This window comes from Stegostoma tigrinum, chromosome 28 (genome assembly GCF_030684315.1).
Source record: "Stegostoma tigrinum isolate sSteTig4 chromosome 28, sSteTig4.hap1, whole genome shotgun sequence".
Taxonomy (NCBI): Eukaryota; Metazoa; Chordata; class Chondrichthyes; order Orectolobiformes; family Stegostomatidae; genus Stegostoma; species Stegostoma tigrinum.
Genome location: NC_081381.1, coordinates 11,651,951 through 11,679,724, shown reverse-complemented (window position 1 = coordinate 11,679,724; position 27,774 = coordinate 11,651,951). Strand labels below are relative to the sequence as shown.

General features: G+C 44.8%; 1 protein-coding gene across 5 annotated transcripts in view; it reads right to left on the bottom strand.

Annotated features, from left to right (window-relative positions):
- Positions 1-27,774, bottom strand: part of LOC125466615 (NAD kinase-like) — an 86,981-nt gene that overhangs the window by 8,154 nt on the left and 51,053 nt on the right. For 4 of the 5 annotated variants that reach the window (XM_048561366.2, XM_048561367.2, XM_048561368.2 and 1 more), the window contains 8 exons: positions 10,725-10,854; positions 10,420-10,525; positions 7,847-7,932; positions 6,504-6,606; positions 4,720-4,877; positions 3,052-3,151; positions 1,727-1,884; positions 400-482 (listed from right to left, as the gene is read on the bottom strand). In XM_048561366.2, the coding sequence (XP_048417323.1) occupies positions 400-482; positions 1,727-1,884; positions 3,052-3,151; positions 4,720-4,877; positions 6,504-6,606; positions 7,847-7,932; positions 10,420-10,525; positions 10,725-10,854 (924 nt within the window). Of the gene's footprint in view, positions 1-399; positions 483-1,726; positions 1,885-3,051; positions 3,152-4,719; positions 4,878-6,503; positions 6,607-7,846; positions 7,933-10,419; positions 10,526-10,724; positions 10,855-21,250; positions 22,839-27,774 lie in introns of those variants that run through there. The other variant, XM_048561370.2, reaches the window with a different exon arrangement.

Sequence of the window (27,774 nt, the reverse complement as noted above, 5' to 3'; positions counted from 1 at the left end):
TGTGCGTTTTTTTGTAGATAGGAACAACAGGAGGAGTAGGCCATTCAGCCCTTTGTGCTACCATTCAATAAGATCATGGCTGATCATTTAACTCCACACCTGGCTCCTGCTTTGGCCTGTATTCTTTGACACCTTTAGACTTTAGATATATCTCACAGCTAACATTTTCTTGAAAACATTCAATGGTTTGGCCTTAATCATCTTCTGCGGCTTCATTTTCTTATTTGATTACTTTTGTATAATAAACTTCTGTTCTACTGTTCAGAGCAGTAGTGACCTCAGCTGGGACATAACACCAGTCACCAGATCAGACACGCCCTTCCATTCAGGTGCAGTGAGGAAGGTGTCACCTTCAGAGAGACTGTCACATGCACCTGGCAATGCCTCTCGAGGCCTTACCTGTCACCATGGCAAATCTCTTGGCGCTTCCGTCCATCAAATGAAATCCACGCGGTGTTCCTAGCGTCTGGTGACAGCATAATCTGTAAACAAAACCCAGGTTTCAGGACCAAACCGTATCTGAACCACATCCAAAGAGATCACCAATGGCCAAGCGGAGCCAGGTGAAAACAGGAGACAGGTCATGATAGAACGTTCACGGTTGTGGAAAAACATGTTCCAAAACAAGGGGATAACAACCAGCTGAAGAAAATTCAGAATGTGGCTCAAACTCAGATTGGTTTCTGCATTGTCCCATTTAAATTTAAAGTGAAAACATCAGTTCCATTGTGGCAACAGTTCTCGCTCATCTACGTTATTAGGGGCCGTGCATTCGACAAAATAAAGTTTAAGGAATTTAATTCCATGTCACACAAGTCCAGACTCCTGAATGGTGGTGCTTCTCAAATAGTTCCCAACTTGGGCAAAGGACCAATCAAAATCCTCATCACAGCTTTCAAATTATTTATTTCACCTTGCCCCAGTTTCTGCAAATCTGCAGCGAAGTTCAGGGAGGTGCATTGCTTGGGAGATTTCTACTGTACTTGACTGAGGATGGTTCAGCCACCTGTAATCAGCTGACCAGCCTACCATTTTTACGGTGACTGATAAAACAGTCAGATATGACGATAAGCCAAGTGGGAGGGCTGCAGAAAGTGATGGGAGTGGATCAGGTCAGAAGAAAGATGGCTCATTTTTCAAACTCTAAGTGCTGAGGGGGTTTGAGTGCAGCATTAGAAGGGTTCTTTTCTCACTTTGAGGTGCGACAGCAAGAGGAATCAATTGCAAACTTCAAAAGGGAAAATCAGCAGCAAATCACCTGATACAGGAGTCCCTGAGGCCTTCAGCTATTGGTGGATGCGAGGACGAACCAGGCAGTCAGGGTCAAACCAGAGTATGACACTCGCCAGCCCAACAAAACCGATTGCAAACATGACACGATGGGGAAGGCACACGCAGAGACACGCAGAGACACGCAGAGACACGCAGAGACACGCAGAGACACGCAGAGTTAATGTTTTGAGTCTGGTGACCCTTCCTCAGAACTCTGGATAAACTGAACCAGAAACATTAACTGTTTCTCTCTCCACGGATGCTGAGTTCCTCCAGCATTTTGTGTTTGTTTCAGATTCCCGGCTTCTGCCATTATTTGAGACAATAGGGATGTATTTATCCTGACATCCTGCTCCCCAGCCGCTCTTTCTGCTGGAAGTTATTGCTGAGGGTGGGTTTACCCAAGTTCCCTCAGTCATTAGAGACACTGGTGTATCACAGACAGTGGCATTACCTGGAGGTCCACTCCTGCTGGTACAACTATTGGTCGGAACGATAAGGAATGTGGACAGATGGGGGTGATCATTATGGCAGGAACATTGGGGTGAATCATTGAGGCTCCTGCCGCTGCAGCATACGCTGTGCTCCCAGTTGGTGTGGCGACAATCACTCCTGGGGGGGGGGGGGGGGGGGCAAGAAAAGGCCAAATGCATTAGAGACAATTTGCGACCCTCCTCCAACAGTCCCTGCCCAGCCCTGCAGCCTCTCCCAGCTTGAGATGCATGAGAGCACCATTGCCTGCCATACACCATTGCCTGCCATACACCAGCCTGACCGTGGAATAGATCATCATTCCTTTCCTGGGTCAAAATCCCAGTCCTCCCTCCCTCACAGCACTGGGCAGGGCAGGGGGGGGGGGGGGGCACGCAGGCATAGGCACAGCACAGTGGCTCAAGGCAGTAGCTCCTCTCTTGGGTGGTCAACTGTGTCACCATTGTTCCAGCACTGAGCATTGCCAAACAGAAAACATCTCTGTTCCTGCCTCAGCTCCTCCTTTTCCACAACCAACTCCTGATAGGACTGATCCTTCACTTTCTGGGCCATCATTACCTTTCATTCAGAGACTATCCAAAATCCCTGCCTGGCCTTATCTTCTCTCCCAGGTCCTGTTCATCTCTCGCCCCTTTACACAAGGGGAGAAGGCCTTTCAGTTCCCTTGAACCAATCTACCATTAAATAAGGTCATGGCTGATCATCTGCATCAACCACAGTTTCGTGGCCATTCCCCTCTCTCCATCGATTCCGTTTGTGCCCAAATATCTCCTGTTCGTAACTGCAATCCTGCTCAATGGTTTAGCATTCACCAATCCCTGCTCTGGGGGTCTCCAAAGAATCACAACCCTCTGAGTGAACAGATTTCTCCTTAACTGGGAAAAAATTCTGACCCCTAATTTATTGCTCATCAAGATTTTTAAACAGTTGGTCTTATTTCCAGGTAGAAAATTTTCAACGATAACAAAGTGTGGGGCTGGATGAACACAGCAGGCCAAGCAGCACCTTAGGAGCACAAAAGCTGACGTTTTGGGCCTAGACCCTTCATCAGATTCAACGTCCAGTTTTCCCTGAGCTGAGTAAGGTCCTAATCATTCCACTATCTTCAGCTTGACAATCTGGGATGTGTTGTCATTCACTAACTCAAACACCCAGCATCCCCTGGTGTACAGGAACATCTTGCCATAAATTTTAGTCTTCAAACCCAAATTGGAGGCTGATTCTTCGAACACATCTCCAATAACAGTGCACGATATCAATGCTGTACCACACAGACTTAAATCTTACCATCTCCTTGGACAGATGTTATTAGGCGGCCATTCAGAAACAAATCAACATTGGAGAGATAGGATGAAGGACCTCTGTCAATCACAACCTCATTCAGGACCTGAGCAGTTAGAGAGTGAGAAAAACAGGCTCATTTTCCAGAAATTATTAATTAATATGTTGCAGAGATTGGAGGCAAATACTTTCTGACTGATGCTTATAATTTTATTCTGGGGCAGGAAAGTTAGTTAAAACTGCACAGAGTTCACAGCAACGAATTTCTCAGGATCGGGGAAGTGAAGTGGCTGGATGAAAGGGTTAGGGACTGTGCCTGTGAGCGACAGAGCAAGTGTGCGTGAGTGAGGTGTGTAGGATGCGGGTTTCGGGTGGGTGAGGTGAGTGTGCATGGGCTGCACAGTGTCTGCCAGGGGTGGGGGGCATGGTGTGCGTGCATGGTCAGGAGTGTCTGTGGGTGGGAACGGACGTCCGAGCGGCCAGCTTGACAATGGTGTCTGATCTGCGAAGTGCTGGGGGTTGTTTTTGGACCCGCCCTGTGAGATGAAGGGAAATGAAGTGAGGAAGAGAAAGCCCCAGTGATCAAAGACCATAATCCCACAGCAGCAATATTCAGCACATTTCTGGCAGCTGGTAAACTGGTGCAATACACGTGCAAAGAAAATTGTCACCATCCGACTGATAGGACATTACAGCAAAGACATTGGTAGAAACAAAGGCTCCAAGGTTGAAACACTGCCCAAAACCACAGAACACCATTTGAATCAGAGTGCTGCCATCATAAACTCCATCCAGCTTCCTCTACTCCACAGCCACCTGCAAAACACAGAATGCTTCACTAGCAAACCCTCTGGGACAGCTCAGACTCACCGGAGCCAACTCCAGGTGACGGGAGAAACGACCGAGGGAAGAACTGGGGAAAGTCCAGGTCCAAACTCAAACCTGACACCAGCAGCTTCCTGCTATCGCTTCATCCAAACCCTCCACTGGGGAATCTTTCGTGAATTGAATTTGATTATACATTGGGAGAATTTTAAATCTTGCCCTTTAATTTTGGGACTGTGCAGAGAAGTTAACGGCTTGATTTTATCTGTCATCACAATTTCAACAGAAGAAGGTGCTTCTATCCAATGGGAAACATACCCAATGGGGTTGCAAGAGGCTGGAGGTTATTTAACCACCTCCTTAGACCCCACTCTGATCAGTCATATCAGAAGCAGCAGGCATGTACTGCCAAGTCAATCTGGATTACTTCTATGATTCAATTCTGAAATTCCTTTGATCCTCAGGACAAAGCTTCCAAATGTAATATCTTACTTAAAAAAAATCAAATCTGCATTCAAGAATCTGAGCCGAACGGCCTTACTTCCACTCCTATGTCTTATGGACTCTGACATCTTCATGTGGTGGCTGCTTTAGTCCCGATTCATGACAATGCGGAGGTGCTGGTGTTTGATTTCTGACCTTGTCCACCCCAATCCAACATCAGGTTATAGTCCAACAAGTTTATTTGAAAACACAAGCTTTCGAAGCCCTGCTCCTTCTTCAGGTGGAGTCTTCGCCTAATGACTTCCAATAAACCTGTTAGACTATAAGTTGGTGTTGAGTGACTTCTGACATAATTCATCACACAACACAACACCCGCCTTGTACTCCAGCCAGCATCAGCCTCACCTGGTACTGCGTTGCTCGCTTTCCCAACTCATTGTCCCCGTGCTTGGTCACTATCAGTCCGTTCTCCTCCACAGTGTGCTCCTGGCAGCCTCTCTTTTCCCAGTTTTCCTTCACCACTTTGACCTTGAGGCGGCTTCGCAGGATAATGGCAACATTCCCTGGCAAAGGATTCACTTGTTGAGAAATTGTTTACATTTTTCCAACTACCAAACAGATCAAGCACCTACTGAGCAGTCTGACTTAATCAGTGACTTAGAATCAAATCGGATTTGAACTTGACTGTGACAAAGCCGAGCACCAACCTTTAGAAATACAAATTTGATAAAATATTTCAAAGAACAGGCCCTTCAGCCCTCAAAGCCTGCACCGACATGCTGCCCGTCACAACTAAAACCCCCTATCCTTCCAGGGATCATATCCCTCTACTCCCACCCTATTCATACATTTTTCAAAATGCCCTTTAAAAGTCACTAAAGGTATCTGGGTCCACTATCCTCCCCGGCAGCGAGTTCCAGTCACCCAACACCCTGTGTGTAAAAAAAAACTTGCCTCATATCACCTTTAACCTTTGCCCCCCGCACTTTAAACCTATGCCCCCTAGTAACTGAGTCTTCATCCCTGGGAAATGCTTCTGATGTCCAGTCTAGTACGTTACAGCTAAATCATTACAAAGCATCCAACTTCAATTGCACAGACGGATCATTAATGTTCGTGTCAACAGTTTTGGCTTTTAAATCGTGTTCATTAAAATCTTTCACCAGTATCTCACTCCCTCTATTCAAATGTCTGAAACAAGTCTCAGTCAGAAGAAAATACAGTTCTATTATTAGAAATATTAGAGGCATGATTACTTAAAGTTCCTGTTTCGCCTCAGCACACTGTTGATAGGAACGGTGAGCACAATTCTCATGGTTTCATCATTTGCGGAAACCTGTGGGTTAAATTGCTGCTTTGGAACATTCTGCTCAGTGCCTATTAATTTACATTCCTTCCTTGAAGGAAATTACATTGACTTCAAGAATTGGGCGCTGGGCCATTGGTCACCAATATGCCCTGATTACTTAGAGGGAGGGGGAGGGGGAGGGGGAGGGGGAGGGGGAGGGGGAGGGGGAGGGGGAGGGGGAGGGGGAGGGGGAGGGGGAGGGGGAGGGGGAGGGGGAGGGGGAGGGGGAGGGGGAGGGGGAGGGGGAGGGGGAGGGGGAGGGGGAGGGGGAGGGGGAGGGGGAGGGGGAGGGGGAGGGGGAAAGCTAAAACAACAGGTTGATTCACAATCACCAAAAGGTTTGCTGATGACTTACTACACTTTAGAAACACCGCGTCTCACCAATTTATGACATCGGCCTGACCATTTCCTAATTGGACGTGCTTCATAATCCTCCCACACAAAGCAATGTTTTGTTTCACTGGGGGCGCTATAAAAATACATGGAGTTGCTGTTGGACACCGATGGAGTGAATTCAATTGTATATTCTTAGCAAGAAGTAGTTTGTGTGTCACAGAAGCAGAAATGTAACAGCGCACAGCTCTCAGGGTTACCTGCCTCAAACGTGGCTCACTGTCGAGATCGGTAGTGCTTCAGTCTGAATTACAGCGAATTAAAACGGATTTTAAGTCTCAGACTGGCTTCATTTACATTACAGACAAGTTCAGGATTTAGGTGATGATGTATGCATCTCCATAGATTATTTTGATCAACTCATTTTGACTCAAGCTCAATTTCTGAATTGTGTTTTGCTTCATTTGTGAAACTCAATTCTTCGGATTACAATGAAACTGGAAGGTACCTTCAATTACTTGTGCGACTTGTGACTGATAGGTATCAAAGTTAAATGGTGTCAGGAAACCCAGAGATCCGAGGTGAAATGCCATCACTGGTGGTACGCTATCCTGTTTTAAACAAAAAAAAGCATAAAATGCCCAATAAACAACACAATCTCCTGGGAATAAAGGCATGTTAATGAAAATATTTTCAGACAAAAAGTTGTCCAACTGCATACATATTTAATCTGTCGCTACAGCAACAGAGTTCAGCAATCTTGCGCTGCTACATATTTACATAGTTTATCAGCTCCTGCACATTCAGTAAATCAGAGAGGGAAGAACTTTCATAATGGAAGTAGATTATTGAAAACAAGCTCTTCTGTTTAAAAACACAGGGGGCATTATCGCATAGAATGATGTTTGTTTCAGGGTATGGAGTGTCCAATCCATCTGCCCATCACTCCAGCCCTTCGCTGTACACAGAGAAAAATAAATCTAAATGGCCTGGATAGTGCAAAGGTAATAGCAATGAATATTACACAACATGTGTCAAGGGGCAGGGACATTCACTTGGCTGCAAATATCTTATACCTTTTCCTCACATGGATAAATTTAAAATCTGATTTAAGGCTGGCTTGCTAAAATTGAATGGAGCAAATAGCACTGTACTGATTGTAGCTCAGCTTCTGTGGTCGTGCTGCCGAATGTGCTCATGAAGCTATCAAACAATCTACAGTAGTTACAGTAAATAGATAAGTCAGTGTTTGCTGGCGTGATATCATGAAACAGAGTGAGAATGCATGACAGTGTGTGGTGCGTGTTGTGGCATGGTGTGCTCTGGATCTCTGCCTGGGTGCCCGTGTGTAAATAAGCATACAAATCCAGAAGCCAAATGTGATTCTGTTTCCCCACAATGTCTCTGCTGAAACACTTTTCACTTCCCAAAAATACCACGTTTAAAAAAAAAATCACCATTACAAGAGAAATCCCATATTTAAATAAAAAATTAGGCAAGTATATGACAATTCAGCTTTGCCCCTAAACATGTGTAATATCCAACAGTTTATGGTTTTATAATAAAAACAGTAAAGTCAAAAATTCAGTTTTACTTCCTGGCTTGCTGTCCAGGAGAATGCTTCAATATTATTGGTTGTCAACTCTGCTTAATGGCATCAGTGTTGTTGAATGTTATAGATTCACGGGAATTGGTACAAGGTTCAAATTAATACCCGAAACGGGAGGATCCCATCATAGAGATCACAAGATTCCTTTGGGCAGCTTTCTTTTTTTAAAAAGTCAAATGTGAGTTCCAACACTGACCCTTAAATCCATGAAGCTCCTTCTGGGGAGAAACAAGTGGATTTACCTGGAATAAGGATGATGCGTAAAGTAAGGTGCCGTCTCCTCCTAGGCAAATAATAAAGTCTATCCGATCAGATAAATCGTCATAGCCTGAAAGCAAATTCAATGCATTTCATTATGGATCATTGTCACCGGTGACAGAGTAATCATTTGTAGCATAGGTTCCCTGCTGATAAGTGAACTCGGTTAAGATCAAACCATGAAGCGATGTGAGCTATACAATTAATGCTATGATCTGGCAGTGATGGGCCAAAATGAACCCTTCCATTTACCATTCATCCTGGGTGTCTGTTTTATGGATCTGTTGGGAGGAGATCCAACTGTGTTAATGCCCATAACACAGTGTAAAGGCCAAGAACCAGCATATTGATTGCAGAAACCCATTTGTTCTTGTGGACGTGGAAACTGTACGTTCCACTGCAGGTGATGTACGTTCTGGCACCCACACAGGAAGGAACATTTGTATTCTTTTACATCAGGTGCTATCACCATTGGAATCATTAATCGCTTCTCACACAAAGAGATGTTTTGATGCATAGTGACTTTTAGAAATATACTACAAGATACAGGATGGCCTAGCTCCTCTGGTGGCTTTCTTTGTAGGAGGAACAATGATCCGGAATGGGTCCCCTGCTCACCTCAGAATAATGCTCATTTCACCACACCAGAGGGGAGCTTGGAGAAGAACCACATTTAAGAGACAATGCTGTGTTCCTTCAGTAGTGCAGCATACTGCAATGCGACTCTAGATTATAACCTTTCTAATGCTGGTTTTTAAAAACATTCTTGCATGGCACGAGGACATTGCTGCCTAGGCCAGAATTTACTACCCATCTCTGAGAATTAATCAACCCAAAGGCTGTGTGTCTGCAGTCAGGAATAGGTCAGACTAGGCAAGGATGGCAGATTTTCTTCCCTAAAGGACATAACATACCCAAAATCTGGCATAATTATCATGCATTGTACAACTGTGGTCAAGTCATATTTTACTTTGCACGTTTTGGGAAAAACAAGAGATGTTTAGATATATTCACAAGGTTGCAACCTCCAGCAGAGTGACTATTGTGGCTCAGAGGATAGCTCTCACAGGAACTGGAAAAGAAAAATCTAAGTTTGCTCTGGGTGTGACACCAAGGGAGTGCTGCATTGTTGGAGATGTTAGATGAGGCATTATAACAAGGCACTGTCTGCTACCTCATGTGCATGCAAGAGATCTTAAGGCGCTGTATTGAAGAAGAAGAACACTAGCTCTCCCTAGTGCCTGGCCAATAGCTATCCTCAAACATCACAAAAACAGATTTTCTGGTTATCACCACATTGTTATTTGTGGGAACTTGCTGTGCACAAATTGGTCTTCCTGTCTACTACATTAAGACAGTGACAGCATTTCAAAAGATTCCCAAGAGCTACAAAAGCACTTTGGCACACCTTGTGGTTATAAAATAATGCTGCTATCTAGTTTTTCCTTTGTGACTGACTGACATGTCAGAATGTTCTTAAACATTACTATCTTAAACTCAGTGCTGAAAGGAGGACTCTGATAATATTACTCAAATGACAGTGCATGGGAATTTGGACCATATGCAGCAGTACGAACATTCAACATCAGATATTCATTTACAAGGTTTCATAACAAATATAAAAAAAGTTTTGAGCCTTTCTTAAAGTTTTCTCAACACAGACAGACAACACATTTAGGTCCACACGTGACTTTTGGACAGAATATACAAACTGTGCGTCCTGTCTAAAAGTACCGTGATCACAATAAAGATTGTAGAAAAGTTATCAAAGATTAAAGTTATCCATGCGGAGGGGATTCTAACATCTGACAGTTATTTCAGAAGGAACCCCGTGGTTTCCGGCTCCACCATACCAGCGCTGGAAGTTTACATGAAAGTCCCTCTGAGTCAGAGGGTAAACTTCAGAACAGACCATCTCAGAATAACCTGCCACTGGATTTGAACTGTTTTTGTTCCAGCTTTACTCTTGCAGTTTTGAGTAATATTCTGGGTTAACTCCTTTGGTATCAGTCTCTAGCTGTCACAAAGACATCTACACCAGCAGCTCTCAGACACCAACCGAAGCTGAACAGCACATTTCACACGATTTCTGCCCTAACACAGGCCAACTGTGGGCCTGACCCCAAGTAAGGCTCTTTGCTGGGCTGCCTGGAGCATGTTACAGCTCCTTGGCAACTGGAGCAGCACACAATGTTCAGAGCATGATCAGCACCACTGCACCTTTAACTGTCCCGCATAGAGGCGATTCATACTGAACAGGACCAGGATACTGATGAGTACAATTTGAAAGGGATAACATTTTAATAAGTTAAAGCAGCACATCTTCAAGCAGAGGTGACAGCTCAAAAGAGGGAAAAGTCCTCAATTTAGAACTGTGATGGGATGCTGCCAAGTGACTGTGGTCAAAATGCAAAAACAGCATCGAGCTAAACCTTACAGTGGTCAGTGGTGAGTGACGGAAGCAGCAGAGCTAGGGCAGGAGGGATTGTTCACTGGACAATAAGCTTCCAAAGTAGCAAAGTAGTAAAATGATGCTTGCAAATAACGATACCTTTACCTTCTGTAAAAGTACACAATTTCTTTAGTGGTCCAAAGCTCTCATCGTTTGCAATGGTGGGGTCTTCAAGCACCTTTTTCTCTACATAAACAATCATATCTTTCTCCTAAAGACAAATAAAATAGAAACAGCAGATTGAGGAAAGTACGATCCTCAGTCAGGGCAAAACACAGGGTGACTGAGCAATACTTGTAGGTGAAATCCATAACATCACCAACATCAATAATTACTTAAACTGATAATATAATTGAGGATATTCCTGCCATACTGAAGCCTGAATATTTCTTATCACTGGCACACATTACCTCCATGAGGAAGATGCAAAGATCCTTAAATGGCTGAAGGAGACGATCATCTTGAATCTTTTTAATGACTAGGATACTCGTCGGAGGCTTACTCCATGTTAGCCGTTGACTGGCTGGATCCTGAATGTGCCTGTAATGAAATGGCGCGGTTTTCGTTAATGTTTTTTTGCTGGAAGCAATTATCAGTTCCAGCTGGGCCAGGTGGGGGTGCAAGGGTTGGGGGGGGGGGGGGGGGGGGGGGGGAGGAGGGGCTGGTGGGGTGAAGGATTTGACTTAACAAAAGGGGAGGTAAACTGCTGTGATAAAATGAGACATGTTTGAACAACAGTTCATCAATTCTGGGTCACTCACTGCATTCATTTCTCCAAAACAGTAACCCAGAACCCTGAAGTATCTTCAAACCCTGCACTGGGCATTGAGTCAGAACCTTGGAACTCCCTCCCCAGCAGAACTGTTGGTTTTACTTGCACTAAATGGAATGCAGCTCACTCCCACTTTCTCCAAGACAGGTAGGGAGGGACTGATAAATGCAGGCCCAGCCACTGATGCCCATATGTGGTGAGTGAATAAAAAGACTGCAAATCTGTAGTGTCTTCAGAAATTGGACCTTTCTGTACAAATAAACAGGTGTTTTTCTCTCTCCAAACATAGCCGCTTCCCCCCACACTCCCGTTTCCCTCGCAATTCCTTTGTGCTGATTTTGCCTGAGACCACAGCTGCGATATTCCAAATGCTAATCAATCCCAGGACTATTGTACTACAATGCCATGCAAATTCATATCTCAGGGTACATTTAACGGCAGAGAGACAGAGAAGCTGGAATGCAGTACATTAATGTTCACACAAACAGCAACAAATGGAGGGATGCTGAACAATGTGTCCTAATGAGAAACAGGGTGGCAGAGTGGCAATGTCCTTACCTTTGGACCAGAAGGCCCGGGTTCAAGTCTCAAATGCTCCAAAGGCGTGTAATAATGTTTCTGAACAGATGGATTAAAATTACCTATGACTTGCCCCAAGCCTACGTGCCTTCAGGCTCCACACCATTCTGAGTTTTAAACACAATTTCACTTACCCCACACCATCTATAATCATACTGGGTGATCGAGTGAATACCCCAAAAATGGCTGGCACCAAATGTTAAGGTCAGAGTGTTGGGGTTGCTGAAACTTGAATACAATCACCAGAAACATTTAATAGAATTAATGTAACGTATTGTTAATGAACATCTCTCCGAGAACAGGTGCATGTTTCTGCTTCAGGGGCTGGTCACTTGTCGTAATGTTCACTGTTACACAATTTGTTGTTTTGCAAGGACTCAGTTATCACACGATGCAATGGCAAGCACCAACTCTTCACTAAGAAAGCTGCAGTTGAGTCAGGTCAGTGTTGAATTACTCCCTTCTCAGGGAACTTTGTAAATTAGAAAAAACAGCCTCAGAAGATCGGTCTTAGGGCTAAGCAAATTCCAATTTGCTCAGTATTTTCAAGCTGCAGCTGAGAATCTTGCTCTAATTTGAAAGGTTGCAGCTATTGAGGCAAAACAGAGACATGGCTTTCAGGATGACATCCACTGATGGATGCAAGGCAGAGAGCAAAGCCAAAAGACATCTTTCAATTAAATGGCTTCTTTTCATTAATAGATCAGAATCAAAACTCCGCACCCTCATTAAACAATGGAGAACTTAGCTGCTGATACAAGGTAGAACTGGGACACCCAGATTTAGTCCAACAACATCAAAACAAAGTGTTTTTTTTAAAAAGAAAGATTAAAGTTTGTGATAAAGTACCGAAACAATCACAACTGTGTTTGGATCAAACATCTCGCTCTGAACACTCCTCCTGCACAGGAATCAAAATGTTTGCCTTATTCAGGCAGCAGTATAAGACGTCAACTTTTATGAAAGCTGCATTGGTGAATGCCCCTGGCTGTATTGGTCAACAAGGCTAGTCATGTTGAAAACCAATTTGCCAACGGATGCAAGAACTGCAAAGTCACAGGCAGTGTTCCTGCTCAGCGACAAACTATTTTGATCAAACCCAAGTGGGTAAATATCCCACTCATCATGCAGCTTTCACTTTGGGCAGGCAGTCGGTTGGAAGCCATTGTAAACCAGTCCCAATGAACAAAGTGTGAACATTTCAGCCAATAGATGAAAGCCCTGACAACACAGCACTCCCTTCACCCAAGGTGAATGGTCGCAATGTGTTTATCAAACCGATGGTATTTCATGGGTTTGGCCAGAGCAGTTCCTTTTGTGGAGATGGTAGGAGAAAGGTCAACTGTGACTTTGCAGCTGTGGAGAAACAAACAAGAGGACAAACTAAAGACTCGGAGGGTACAGAAGCAGGATCAGGTCACCCTGAACAACTGGAAGAGCAGAGTAACAGGAAATTGTATCTGACTGAACTCAGCAGCACAATTTCTCTCTGCACACACGCTGCCTGCGGTACCGAGTGTTTCCTGCACCGTTTTTATTCTTTAATAACTGACAACTTTACTCTCTTGCTTTTAAAGCTTATGTTACAGGTGGCTAAGAGCTCAAGATTAGGTTCGGATGAAAACGCACGATGATAGAATGTTTGGATGTATTGATCCTATTTTCAAATCCATTTTTACCGCAGCAAGTGTACAGTTCATTCGGTTTGCTATTGATGACTGACATGTTGGAGCATCAAAACTCAGGGTTAAGTCTAAGTGTCCTGCCTGCAATTTTAATATCACAACTACTTTTAACAACACTTGACATGTTTATGGTCATAGAAGAAAGATTATAGACAAATAAATCAAATGTTGTCCAAATGTCTCAGCTGCTTAAGAGAAGTTAATGGAATAGAAAGATCCTAGACTTGACCCACTACCTCACTGCTACTACTTCTACAATTGGCACAATTGTCCCTGATCTAGTTGGCAAGAGTCTCTGTGCCATTGGCAGTTCTCCTTGTGCCAGAGATCCAAAAATTACAACCATTCATTCAATCTGTGATGTTCCCAAATAAACACATTGCAAAAATCCAGACACAAGTTCCCAAAATTCTGATTGCATTGCAAGATTGTTCCTTGTTAAAAACCTGTCCCAGGTCAAACAGGAATGTGCAGCTAGAAGGAGAGCCTGTTTGTTGCCAACAATCCTTTCTAGGATGTGGGCATCGCTGGCTGGGTGCCAGGGTCAGTTGAGGTCAGGAGAGTGTCAACAACAATCCTGTGGGCCCAGAGTCTGACGTAAAATCAGACGTAAAAACATAAATACAGCAGATGCTGGGAGTATTACCCAAGCAGAATGCTGGAGAAACTCAGCTGGTCTGCAGCATCTGTGGAGACACATGAAAAAGAGAATTATTATTCGCGTATAACTTTGTTTCTCTCTCCGCAGAAGCTGCCAGATCTGCTGAGTTTCTCCAGCATTCTCAAATGTTTCTTTCTGGATCAGGAGTAGTTCACTCAGCCCCAAAAAATGTATTCCCCCAATCGATAAGATCGTGACAGATCTGATTGTAACCTCAAATCCACCTTCCTGTCTACAGCCTTTCACCCACTTAGGCCTCTCAGCTTAAAAGTTCTAGATTCTCCCACAATCGGGAGCGTCTTCTCCACATCCACCTGTTTAAGACCCTCAGGGTCTTGTATTAATTAAGTCACTTCCTGCTTTTTTAGAATTCCCATGGACACAAGCCCAGCTTTTCTTCATTAGACAATCCTCTCATTCCAGGTGTTGTTCTTGATGTGGAGGCACTGGTGTTGGACTGGGGTGGGCAAGGTCAGAAGTCACATGACACCAGGTTACAGTCCAACAGGTTTGTTTGAAACATAAGCTTTCACAGCACTGCTCCTTCACCAGGTGAAGTTACTGTTCTGGTAAACCTCCTCTCAACCACCTCAAATGCCGTTAGATCCTAAAGAGGGCACCCAATTTGCACAGTACGCCAGATGCGAGCAATTTAAAAGGGACCCAAGGGGCACCTTTTTCACACGGGGGTGGAATGAGGTGCCAGAGGAAGTGGTGGAGGCTGGTACAATTACAACATTTAAAAGGCATCTGGATGGGTACATGAATGGGAAGGGTTGAGGGGCATATGGGTCTAATGCTGGAAAATGGGACTAGATTAATTTAGGTGGTCCGGTTGGACCAAAGGGTCCGTTTCCATGACCAGAGGCCTGTATAACTGAAGCATTATGGTTGTACTGCTATTCCCTTGCAATAAATGATAACACTCCATTAGCTTTTCTAATTACTTGCTGTACATGCATTCTACCTTTCTGCGATTAACACACAAGGATATTAGCCTCTGTCAGTGCGGCACTGCCTCATTATCAAACCCACAACCATCTGACCCACAGGCAAGAACATGAGCTTGAGTCACAGCAGACACCAGTAAGCACTGAGTTAAACTTCTTTTGCTAATGTATACCTCATTAAGATGATGATCTCCTGTAGATGTTGCAACTAAATTAATGCTGGAATTTGTAGGCTTGGGTAAACAAATGAAACATTGATTTATAGGTTTTGAAAAGTTACATCTAATGCTATTGAACTTTTGGCAACCCTTTTGAGAACCAATGCATTGCGCAAAGAGAGTTTGGATTAATGCAATAGAGACAAACATATCCAGTACAAGAAGGTGCAGAGTCTACTGCCCTTCCTGGATACAGATGGGTTACCTTGCGCTGGGTCTGCTATCATGCATCACCAAGGGGTTAAATGAAATGCCCAACTCATCCTAAAATGTGACCCCTGCAGCCTCCTTACCACAATGCTACACTGAGTCACACAGAGAAAACAGGGACTGGAATAGGCCATTCGGCCCGTAGAGCCTCCTTCAATGTGATCATTCAGCCCCCTTTTCCCGCTTTCTCCCTGAGCCTTACAGAAATTATACACATTTGTTGTCCCGTTTGAAACAAAACCAACAAATTTCTGATTGCTTTTTAGTTGCAAATAAATCGTGGAGAAGAAGAAGATTTGGACAAATTCACACCAACCAGCAAGTCATCACAGCTACACATTCTGAGCAAGACTACTAACAGGGGAATTTTCTGACTGGAACTGCATCACTCTTTCACAAAACGAGGAGCTGCCGACACTGGAGATCTCTGACACAAAAAAAACTGCTGGAGAAACTCAGTAGATCTGGCAGTGCCTGTGTAGAGAGAAACAGTGTTCATGTTTCAGGACCTTCCCTCAGAAATTCTGAAGTTCACCCTGGTCTTGAAACATTCATGCGGTTTTCTCCCCACAGATGCTGCCCGTTTCTTCCGTGGTTTCTCCAGCAATTTGTGTGTGTTTCTGGATTATCCTTTGATGGAGACATTTTCAGCAGTGACTTGGCAGACGAAGAAAAGTACCTTCTCTCCATCAGCACAACGGCAATTTAGCAGGAGCCTGCCTCCTGGGTTCCGCAGGATCTAAGAGTTGTCCCTGTCATATCTTTCTGAGCAGTAACTGTTCCCTCACCCACTTGTGCTGGTGATCTCCATTATCCATCAGCTGTGCTGCAGGTTTCAAAGCCTTTTAAGATTGTGGCCTCCCACATCTTCCCGACGAACCATCTTTCCATTTAGCTGCAAGCAATTTTTGATCATTCAACTTACACCTGGTCTAGTGCCAGCGAGTTCAAAATGACATTTTCCAACAAGTTGTGGGGAGCCTTACTTATTCAGACTCTTCACGCAAATGGAGAATGTGAAACTTTAAAACAGAAAGCCAAAACTTGGATGGAGAACAGGAAGGGTGCGTCTGAAAAACAGACTGCAGCAGTGGGAAGTGACTGCGCTCTGTGATGCTACCTCCCTTTCAGCAATCCCTTATTGATAGCTGCTGTTTCCCTTTTAAATTGAATATAATATTTCACAAACTGACTGACTGACATTACTCAGTTTGAAACCATTGCATTTTCTGCTCTTGTACATCTATGGCTCTTGGAGTTTACACTGGGTCCAATGGAGAACTACGGTTCTGAAGGAGGGTCACTGGACCTGGAATGTAAACTCTAAACTCTCTCCACAGACGCAGCCAGACCTATTGAGATTTTCCAGCAATTTATTTTTGTTTCTAATTTCCTACTTCGAATTCTTTTGGCTTTTTGTTCTGCACAATGTTGCACTCAGCTTTTAAGCAAACAAAGTGATTATGGAATCAGTAATTAAGTGCAAAAGAGGCACTTGGCTCCAGAAGCCAGCTCTGCTTGTACGTATGCTGATCCCATTCCCCTTTATATTCTTTTTCACAAATAATCTTTCCATTCTTAAATTACATCCCAAGCTATTTCCATGTTCTAATAATCCCATATGAAATAAAAATTTTAAACTCACCCTTCCTAGTCATCCAACAACACCATTAGCCCATTTCCCTCGATAGCTATTTATCAATGAACGATAAATACTTTTACACTATTTGACCCCAACATCTTGCAGATTCGATTAGACTGTCCGTTAATTATTTGGTGAAAAATTGCAATTTTTTAGGTTTTGGATGCAAGTACAACATTCCCTTCCTGCTATAGTTTTTTTTAAATAATCTTGGACCTTTTCAATGGCTCCACATAGTTTCTGTGATGGACTGCTCAGTGATGGCCTCATGAATGTAGATTCTGAATATCCGATGTATTCAATACTCATTTGTGAAAAACGCTTCATTGTCTTGTCTATCAGCCCTGCACAGTTACACAAGACCTAATCTGATCTCAAACATCTCTCTGCTTCTCCTGTGCCAAAATGTAGCAAATTATGTCCCATTTCCACCACAAGGAAGGGTTATTTTCATCTAACACATCTTTCCTGCTAGGATTTAAATTCACACGAGCCTGCTGCACCTATTAACTTTACCTCACCCTGCCCCCATTTCCTTGCATTCACTTCCTCTCAGGTATTTATGAGGAGGCCTGTGACATGTTTCCAATTAACCACTCCATTTGGCAGTGCATCCAACATCTTCACTTGGTACAAATAAATTACTCCTAACATCATTATTTTATATTTTACACTGACTCTCCCCTGTTCACAACTCACTGACCAGAGGAAAGTTATTTCTCCATGTTAACCTCACTGAGCCCAACTCAGATTTTTAAAGACATGAATTGTTTTTTGCTTAATTTGCACAAGACATGGGTGTCGTTTGCTCGAACAGCATTTATTATCCATCACCAATCGCCTTGCAGCAGGCAGTATCAGCTGTCTTCTAGAACATTCCATATCTTGTAGGTTCATCCATATTTTGATCCAGCACCAGTATGGAAATAACTAGGTGTCAAGTCTCCTCTGGATTTTTCCAAAGAGAGACACAGTTTCCTCAAAATTTCCTGATCGATGAATCCCCGAAAAACCCATTTTCTCCACTGTTGATAAATCCTTCTTGTAACAATGACAACCCAAATTGCATACAACTGAAAGTATTCAAAGGTCCAATCAAATTTTAACAAATATAATATTTCCATTCAATAAACTGATAATGTTGTTTGCACTTTTTCCGGCCTTACGTCCCCACTTGCCTGGATGAGTGCAGCTCCAGCCACACTCAGGAAGCTCAACACCAGCGGGATAAAGTAGCCGATGCTCAGTACACACTGTGCTGCTTGTGCACTGCCAAAATTCAAAGATCCTCAGATAGTACCTTCCAAGCCCACATCCGCTTCCATGGAGAACAACAGTCAAAAAGCTCAAAACCAGCTGGGATAAAGTAGCCAAGATAACAAAGTGTGCAGCTGGATGAACACAGCAGGCCAAGCAGCATCTGAGGAGCACAAAAGCTGACGTTTCGGGCCTAGACCCTTCTCGGGATAAAGTAGCTCCTGGCTTGAGCCGAGTTGAGGAAGAGATTCTTCACCCAAAGGGTTATGAATCTGTGGAACAGTGAAGCAGTTGGAGGCTGCCTCGTTGAATGCTTTGAAGGCAAAGATCAAATTTTGAACAGTAAAGGAATTAACAGTAATGGTGAACGGGCGAGTAAGTGGAGCTGAGTCCATGAAAACGTCAGCCATGGTCTTACTGAATGGTGCAGCAGGCTCAAAAGGCCGCATGGCCTACTCCTGCCCCTATTTCTCATGCTCTTACGGCAAGGGCAGCAGATACAAGGGAACACTACCCCCTGAACGTTCCATTCACCATCCTGATTTGGAAATATAATCGCTGTTCCTTCACTATCATTGGGTCAGAATTCCCTCCCCAAGGGTACTGTGGGTGCCCTCACCCTACATGGACTGCAGCTGTTTACAGGGCAGCTCGCTGGCACCTTCTCTAGAGCACTAACTGATGGGAAGTAAATGCCAGCCCAGACAGTGCAGCCAAACACCCATGTGTCAACATTCATGGCAACTATATTTAGGTTTCAGCCTCTGTTAATAGCCTTTTATTAAGGATCTTTCAGCAAAGACTTTAGAATCTTTCTTGCCATAGTTGATCGGGGTGCAGCTCTGAGTTAGCTCAATCACCATTTTGTGTTTTTAAGGCAAAGCTAGATAGATAGATAGATTTTTGAGCCGAAGGAATTAAGGGCCATGGCGAGCAGGCAGGTAAGTGGAGCTCAGTCCATGAAAAGATCAGCCATGACATTGCTGAATGTCAGAGCAGGTTTGAGGGACCAGATGGCCTACTCTGCTATTTCTTATGACCAGTCCTCCAGCTCTACTCCTACCCTTCGGTGCATTTTAATACTTGGATGTTAGCAACTCTGAAATTTCCTACCCAGTTTCTTTGAACATCTGTGATTGTAATCCATTTATCCAGATCCCAGCTCTGTCTTCAAGTTTGCCTAGTTTCTCCCTCCTGTCCATTTTAACTGTTGGAATATTTATCTTCTTTTTCTTCCTGATGTTATTTCCTCTCTGGTGCCCTCTTCAGTGAAAACGGAGGCAAAATAACTACCCGTTAACCTCCAGGTTTTAGACATCCTCCAATGATTTTCCCCCCTAAAATCCATGTGGAATTTCATTGGTCCAACACTGCAGATTCCAATCTCATGGGATGTGACTTTTGATCATAATTCTGTCTCTGGGTGGGTGAGAAAATAGATGTAGCGAGATGATTGTTAAGCAGTAAAATTGAAGACTAAACTTCAGTTAATATCAACTTCACCATTAAATACCTACAAGTCACAACCACAGCGATTCAGCACAGGCAGCATGACTCCTCGCCGGTCTGGACACTAAGCCCAAAATAAAACTTTCCTGACTTGCCATGGAGAAAACTTGTATTGCTTGTTTCCCCAAACTGCTGTATCCAGACTTTTGCTGATTTTTGGCCCAGCCAATGAATGTACTGGACCAGTATGAGACACCAGACCAAGGCACCAGTACAGCTCTCTGATATGATATTGCAACATGCAGACTCCTGCCACTTGACATTTCAGACGCCAGATGCCTTTTCCTACTTAGGACCAGAAGGCAACGGCTGGGCCACGAGCATATGGATGGCAAAAGACAGGGTGTGCTTTTAAGCATCAGCTGTGGTTCTGTGGCTAGCATCTCCTCTCCTCTGGCTTAGGAAGTCCCAGGTTCAAATCCCACTCCAGACAGCTAAGTATGATTTAAAAATAAACTCATGTCTGACACTCCACTATAGCATTGAGAGAAACAGGGCATAGGATGGGTTTACCTCCCAGTGAGCTCCTCTTGAGAGCTGTATTTTTTAAAGTTGAGGACAACATTTTGATTCTCACCAATTCTTTTAATATAGAGGGTGCAATCATGCTGTGACATGAACTTCCCTACTCATGAGGTATTCAGGCTCACTCCGAAGCAGAATTAGAAGAATTCATCAATATCCTCAATAACTATCAACTGCCCATTAAACAGAAAGCCACAACTGACATAAAAGTGAGCCACAAGTTTTGTTTCAAAAGGACTAGCAGAATTCTCCATACAAGCCATCTGCAGACTGTTGAGAACATAGCTCATGTGTTTCCATCATTCATGCACAAAGCTGGAAACCAAGCACTGTTAAAGTACTGTTTACTGCTTCTCAGATTACTGTTTTAGAATTCATGGTGTTTATTGTAATAGCATCCACTACCTCCTTCCCCATAGTGTAGCTCCTGAACAGAAACAGCCTTAAGTTAGAGTCCCCAAGTTCATTTGGAACAGTTTCACGACATGCGGTCACCTGCTTTCGTGACAGGTTGAAACAGTTCTCCCTTCTTTACAGACTCCCTCTCTCTTCCCCAACGCCTGGGACCCAATGGGAAAATGGATGTCCTTTAGGGTGTGGGGGGGGGGGGGGGGGGGGGGAGGAGGAGGAGGGGGGGGGGTTGGTGGCGTCGTCAAGAGGTGACTCTCCAGTGTCCCTCCGAACATCAGTAAAATTCAGTTCTCCCCAACCGCAAGCCCATTTTACACACACACACACACTCTCTCTCTCTCTCTCTCTCTCTCTCTCTCTCATACACACACACTATCTCAGCTTCCCCGGGGCTGCCTGTATTGACTTATCCTGCAGCTTGCTGCTCCTCCAATCGTGGGCTGCTTGTATCCTGCTTTCGTTACTGATTGCTTTACCGGTAAACCAGCTGCCAGTGATTGCAAGCGCAACTACTCACCATTTCCTTCCATTCCACTTCTCCCTGATGGGTCTCCCTGCGAATGACTGGGTTTCCCCAGTGATTCCCATGTACTGAGAGGGCAGGACTGCCCAACTTCCCAGGTCAACGTAAAAGATCCTGGAGAGCTACTGTGAAGGGGAGCGGAGAGTCTCCCCAGTGTCCAGGGAAATATTTCTTCCCTAATTAATATCACACAAAATGATGATCAGATCATTGTCTAATTGCTGCTTGTAGGGTCTTGCTGTGCACAGATGATCGAATGCATTTCCTGCATGTCAGTGATGACACATGGCGCTTCATTTGCTGCAAGGCACTTGGGCATGTCCCATGATTGTGAAAAGTGCTACATAAAATGCAGGAGTTTGTTATTTTTGGGATCCCAGTTGCCATTGACTTGGGTGATCCTATTAATCTCAGCAGATTCCTCTCTAAATGACAGAAAGCACTGTCATTTGCTGCAGCAGCTGGAAATGCAGCGTTGGGAAAGAGACAAGCAGTGAGTTTGCAAGCACACCCCTCTGTGATCAGTACTGACAACGATCGCTGGAGTATCTCAGCAGTTCTGGCAACACCTCTCCCACTTCCGCTTCTGAGTGAGTCCAAATACATCACGAGTAATCGAGTTCATTTTACAGCGTGACTGCACCCTCTAATCAAAGGGGTTGGTGAGGATTTAACATTAACATTTCGGGTCCAGTGATCCTTCCTCAGACAACGATAGATGATCCACAGACAGCCAGCACCTGGGGACATTCGAACACAGAGCAAGGCACCAGGACTGGCAAGGAATACTCTTAGTTGACCTTAATCCTACTATCTCTGCGGTCTAATTGTTGGAACTGCCGATGCTGGAGAATCTGAGATAACAACGTTTAGAGCATAGAACATAGAACAGTACAGCACAGAACAGGCCCTTCAGCCCACAATGTTGTGCCGACCATTGATCCTCATGTATGCACCCTCAAATTTCTGTGACCATATGCATGTCCAGCAGTCTCTTAAATGTCCCCAATGACCTTGCTTCCACAACTGCTGCTGGCAACGCATTCCATGCTCTCTCAACTCTCTGTGTAAAGAACCCGCCTCTGACATCCCCTCTATACTTTCCTCCAACCAGCTTAAAACTATGACCCCTCGTATTAGCCTTTTCTGCCCTGGGAAATAGTCTCTGGCTATCAACTCTATCTATGCCTCTCATTATCTTGTATACCTTAATGAGGTCCCCTCTCCTCCTCCTTTTCTCCAATGAAAAGAGACCAAGCTCAGTCAACCTCTCTTCATAAGATAAGCCCTCCAGTCCAGGCAGCATCCTGGTAAGCCTCCTCTGAACCCTCTCCAAAGCATCCACATCTTTCCTATAATACGGCGACCAGAACTGGACACAGTATTCCAAGTGAGGTCTAACCAAAGTTTTATAGAGCTGCAACAAGATCTCACGACTCTTAAACACAATCCCCCTGTTAATGAAAGCCAAAACACCATATGCTTTCTTAACAACCCTGTCCACTTGGGTGGCCATTTTAAGGGATCTATGAATCTGCACACCAAGATCCCTCTGTTCCTCCACACTGCCAAGAATCCTATCCTTAATCCTGTACTCAGCTTTCAAATTCGACTTTCCAAAATGCATCACCTCGCATTTATCCAGGTTGAACTCCATCATGCACCTCTCAGCCCATCTCTGCATCCTGTTAATGTCCCGCTGCAGCCTACAACAGCCCTCTATACTGTCCACAACACCTCCGACCTTTGTGTCGTCTGCAAACTTGCTGACCCATCCTTCAATCCCCTCATCCAAGTCATTAATAAAAATTACAAACAGTAGAGGCCCAAGGACAGAGCCCTGTGGAACACCACTCACCACTGACTTCCAGGCAGAATATTTTCCTTCTACTACCACTCGCTGCCTTCTCTTGGCCAGCCATTTCTGTACCCAAGCAGCTAAGTTCCCCTGTATCCCATTCCTCCTGACCTTCTGAATGAGCCTACCATGGGGAACCTTATCAAACGCCTTACTGAAGTCCACATACACCACATCCACAGCTCGACCCTCATCAACTTTTCTAGTCACATCCTCAAAAAACTCGATAAGGTTTGTGAGGCATGACCTACGCCTCACAAAGCCATGCTCTTCCATATGGCCATAAATCCTATCCCTCAGAATCCTTTCCAACACCTTGCAGACGACAGACGTGAGACTTACTGGTCTGTAATTGCTGGGGATTTCCCTATTTCCTTTCTTGACGAGAGGAATTACATTTGCCTCTCTCCAGTCCTCAGGTACGACTCCAGTGGAGAGCGAGGATGCAAAGATCTTCGCAAGTGGCGAAGATATTTTATTTCTCGCTTCCCAAAGCAGCCAAGGACAAATCTGGTCTGGGCCTGGGGACTTGTCAATCTTAATGTTTGACAAAATTTTCAGCACATCAGCTTCCTCTATCTCTATCCATTCCAGCATGCACACCTGCTCTTCAAAGGTTTCATTCACTACAAAGTTCGTTTCTTTCGTAAAGACAGAAGCAAAAAACTCATTAAGGGCTTCCCCTATCTCCTCAAACTCCACACACAAGTTCCCTATGCTATCCCTGATCGGCCCTACTCTTTTTGACCATTCTCTTATTCCTCACATAAGTGTAAAATGCCTTTGCGTTCTCCCTAATTCGTTCTGCCAAGCCTTTCTCGTGCCCCCTCCTGGCTCTGCTCAGACCATTTTTGAGCTCCTTCCTTGCCTGCGTGTAATCCTCTCTAGCTGAACTTGACCCTAGCTTCCTCCACCTTATGTAAGCTACCTTCTTCCTTTTCACAAGAAGCTCCAGCGCTCTCGTCATCCAAGGTTCCTTTATCTTACCCCTTCTTGCCTGTCTCAGAGGGACGTATTTACTCATCACTCGCAACAACTGTTCCTTAAACAGTCTCCACATGTCTATAGTGCCCTTACCATGGAACAATTGCTCCCAGCCCATGCCTCCTAACTCATGTCTAATCGCATCATAGTTTCCTCTTCCCCAATTAAATATCCTCCCATTTTGCCTAATCCTCTCCTTCTCCATAGCTATGTAGAATGTGAGGCAGTTATGGTCACTATCACCAAAATGCTCTCCCACCACAAGATCTGATACCTGCCCCGGCTCGTTTCCGAGCACCAAGTCTAGAATGGCCTCTCCCCTCGTCGGCCTGTCAATGTACTGAGTTAGGAAACCCTCCTGAACACACCTTACAAAAACAGCTCCATTCAAATCTTCTGCTCGAAGCAGGTTCCAATCAATATTAGGAAAGTTAAAGTCACCCATTACAACAACCCTACTACGTCCGCACTTTTCCAAAATCTGCCGACCTATGCTTTCTTCAATCTCCCTGCTGCTATTGGGGGGCCTGTAGTAAACCCCTAACGAGGTGACTGCTCCCTTGCTGGATGAACGCAGCAGGCCAAGCAGCAGAGGAGCAGGAATGTTGACGTTTCAGGCCTAGACCCCTCTTCAGAAATGTATAAGTTCGTTTCTAAATTTTAGGGCTGGGGTTTTAAAGTAAATGAAAGAAATAAAACAAATTTGCTTTGATATAGCACCTCTACATCTTAAGGATGTTGCAAAGCATTTCACAGCAACACACAATTTTAGAGTTTAGCTCCTGTTATAATTTGTGGAGATGTATGGATAATTGATTCATAGCAAAATTGACCAAAAACATGAGGTAAACAGCCTAATAATCTGTTTGCACTGGCCCTGCGACAGCACAGCGCTCCTGAATCCAGAGGTGAAAGGACACTTGACAGTAAAAGTACAACGCAGCTCAGGTTCATTAATATCATACACAGCAATGAGATTCCTCACCACACCTATAATGCCAGCAGCAATACCCACCATCAGCAGGAACAGGGGCAGCAGATGCATGCAAACTGTATCTGAAAGTTCCCCTCCAAACCATCCACCAGCTTTACTACAAAATACATCATCACTTCCCCAGCATCACTGGGTCCAAATCCTGGAACTCCCTCCCAAACTGTATGCTGGCTGTTCCTGAACTGTGCAGTGGTGGAAGGCACCAACTCACAAGTTATGTACATTCACATCATGAAAACATGCTGAAAATCTCTACCCTTACAAATCTAAACCCTCACTTCAAACTGCGGGCTGCTTGCTTTGCTGCGGACGTGGCTGACAAGTGAGGAAGATGCCAAGTGTGTGGCTCAGTCAGTAGGCACGACGTCACCTGGTCAGAGGTGGGGGAGTAGAGGCAAAAACCCAAGGAACTGTGAGGTCAAGACATTAAAGGAGCAACTGTACAGGTCAGCCAAATTGGGCCTGTACGTAAATTAAACCGGGAGAGCGGCCGTTGCTGATCTGGGTGAACACAGCAGCAAATATTGTTCTTGTAACTGACTGTGAAGAGTCTCGAGTATTCAACGCAGCAAGACCGCAAACGCTCTCTTTGCACTGCCAGTGGGATTGCCTGACTGATATGGAAGGCCAGTTTGCGCATGTAGCAGTAAAAGGTTTGTTCGATCTTTGTAAAGTTACGTTTTGTTACGGTTTCAGTCCGGGATGCGATAACCAACACCTTCTCAAGCGCGAGAACTGCAAACCCAGCAACACTCACATCCCGGGGAGAAATAAGTAAGAGATTAGATTCACAAAATCCACTTCATGTCAAACACACAGGGCTTTACCCCAATCCCAGTCCCTTGGTACATTCAGGCTGAAGAGCCTGTCCCCATCACCCATTGGCAGTTCCTGCTGCAAGTTTCACGGCACCCCTCAGTGTGTAGCCCTGTGGCCGTGGAATGTACCAATCGGCAACACACGGTCATTGACAGCGCTTCACACTGCCAGACAAACACGCCCCGGGGCAGACCAAAGAGCAGCTTTCACAGTTACTAGTCCTCCGGCCGCAGTTGCTGTTTAACTCGAAGTACAATCTGCAGAAGACAGCACAGCACAAAGTCCTGCTTTCTCAGAGCTGCTCAAGATGAACTTCCACAAGGAAAAACCCACTTCATCCCTGGTGGGAAGGCAGCGTGTGGACAGGAAGAGGTCCTGGGTTTGACTGGAAGGTTTTTCCTCTCCACGGCTTGGTGCTATTTCTCAGGCAGTGGCATTCTGCCCAAATGATGCTGACCGTCTACTCAGGGAATTACCCAATAGGATCTACCGATCCCTTTACTCACAGGATATGACACATCAACCACCATCCAATCAGCAACGGTGTTTTTCTATTGAATGATTCTAGGAGGGCAAGTGATACTTGCCAGTCCGACTGTTTGGAGCATTCCATGTCAATGCAGTCAGCTCCATCTTTAGCAGCATGAGAGTGAGACAGAAGCTCACGGCCGGTGGATGGAGGACCAATGCGATAATGTGCTGCAGCCGCACAAAGCAAGCGGCCGTTAGGACGAGGCCAACGTTGAGTACAGTTCCCCTCCTTTGTTCAGCGGTTTATACATCATCTCCCTGCAGATGGAGGACATTTTCAATTGGCAGAAAGTTACTTGAATGACAGATGGATAAACAAATGGACCACTGTCTTCAAGGGCAGCCCAAGGGGCATGTAGTAATAGCCCAGCTAGAGGCTGTCTCACACAGACACGGCAAAGTGAACTTCCTCGACCTCACACACTGCCTGATCCGTTGTCCCTATCACAAAAAAAGGGTTGAACCCCAGCCCTCAACACACACTCCTCCGGGTTAGAAAGTGAATAATTGCTGAGAAGTCTCGCCGAGAGTCACAAGGACGCAGGATGAGATTACAGAGCCCATCGCGTCCAGGCCATTAAGTGTGCAATAATCCATTTTGACCCTCATCTGTCTCCGTACTCCCGTCGATATATTTCCCTAAAGGTGTCCCTCCAAATTCTAGCTGAAATTATTGATCACCCCTCAGGTGGCAATTCCACTCGCTTATTAACAAAGGCTTTCCTTCACATTCAGTGCGTTCCCTTCAATGATTTACTCGGTTACTTCGCCAAAAAAAATTACATCAGTCAAACACAATCTGCCTTTTACAAACACCCCAGTCAACTCTCTTTCATTGACTCAGTCTTTATTAACATTCACCCTGATCACTTTTTCCAAAGCTTTTTATCCATCTCTTTATCCGAACTGACCCAGCCTGTAGTCGCCAGGCGTCTCCTTACACCAGACCTTGAACAAGGGGATCCCATTTATCATTCTCCAATCTAGATCATCTCCTCAGGATTTAGGGAAAGATTGTGAGAAAGCCTTCTGCTGTCTCCACAGACCACTCCCTTCAGGATTCCGAGACACAGGCATCAGACCAGGTGACTTAGCCACTCTGAGAACAGCCGGCCCCTCTGGGACATTGCACTGACCAACTCTCACCCCAGCCCTTGCCTCGAACATCTCTGCTTCTACTGAGAAACTGCCAGAGTCCTCCTCTGTGCTGGTGATAGACAAAGTACAAAAAACAGAAGCTGCTGGAAAAGCTCAGCAGGTCTGATAGCATCTGTGTAGAAAAAAAAATCAAATCAGCATTTGGGGTCCGGATTCTGAGACAGGGTCACTGGA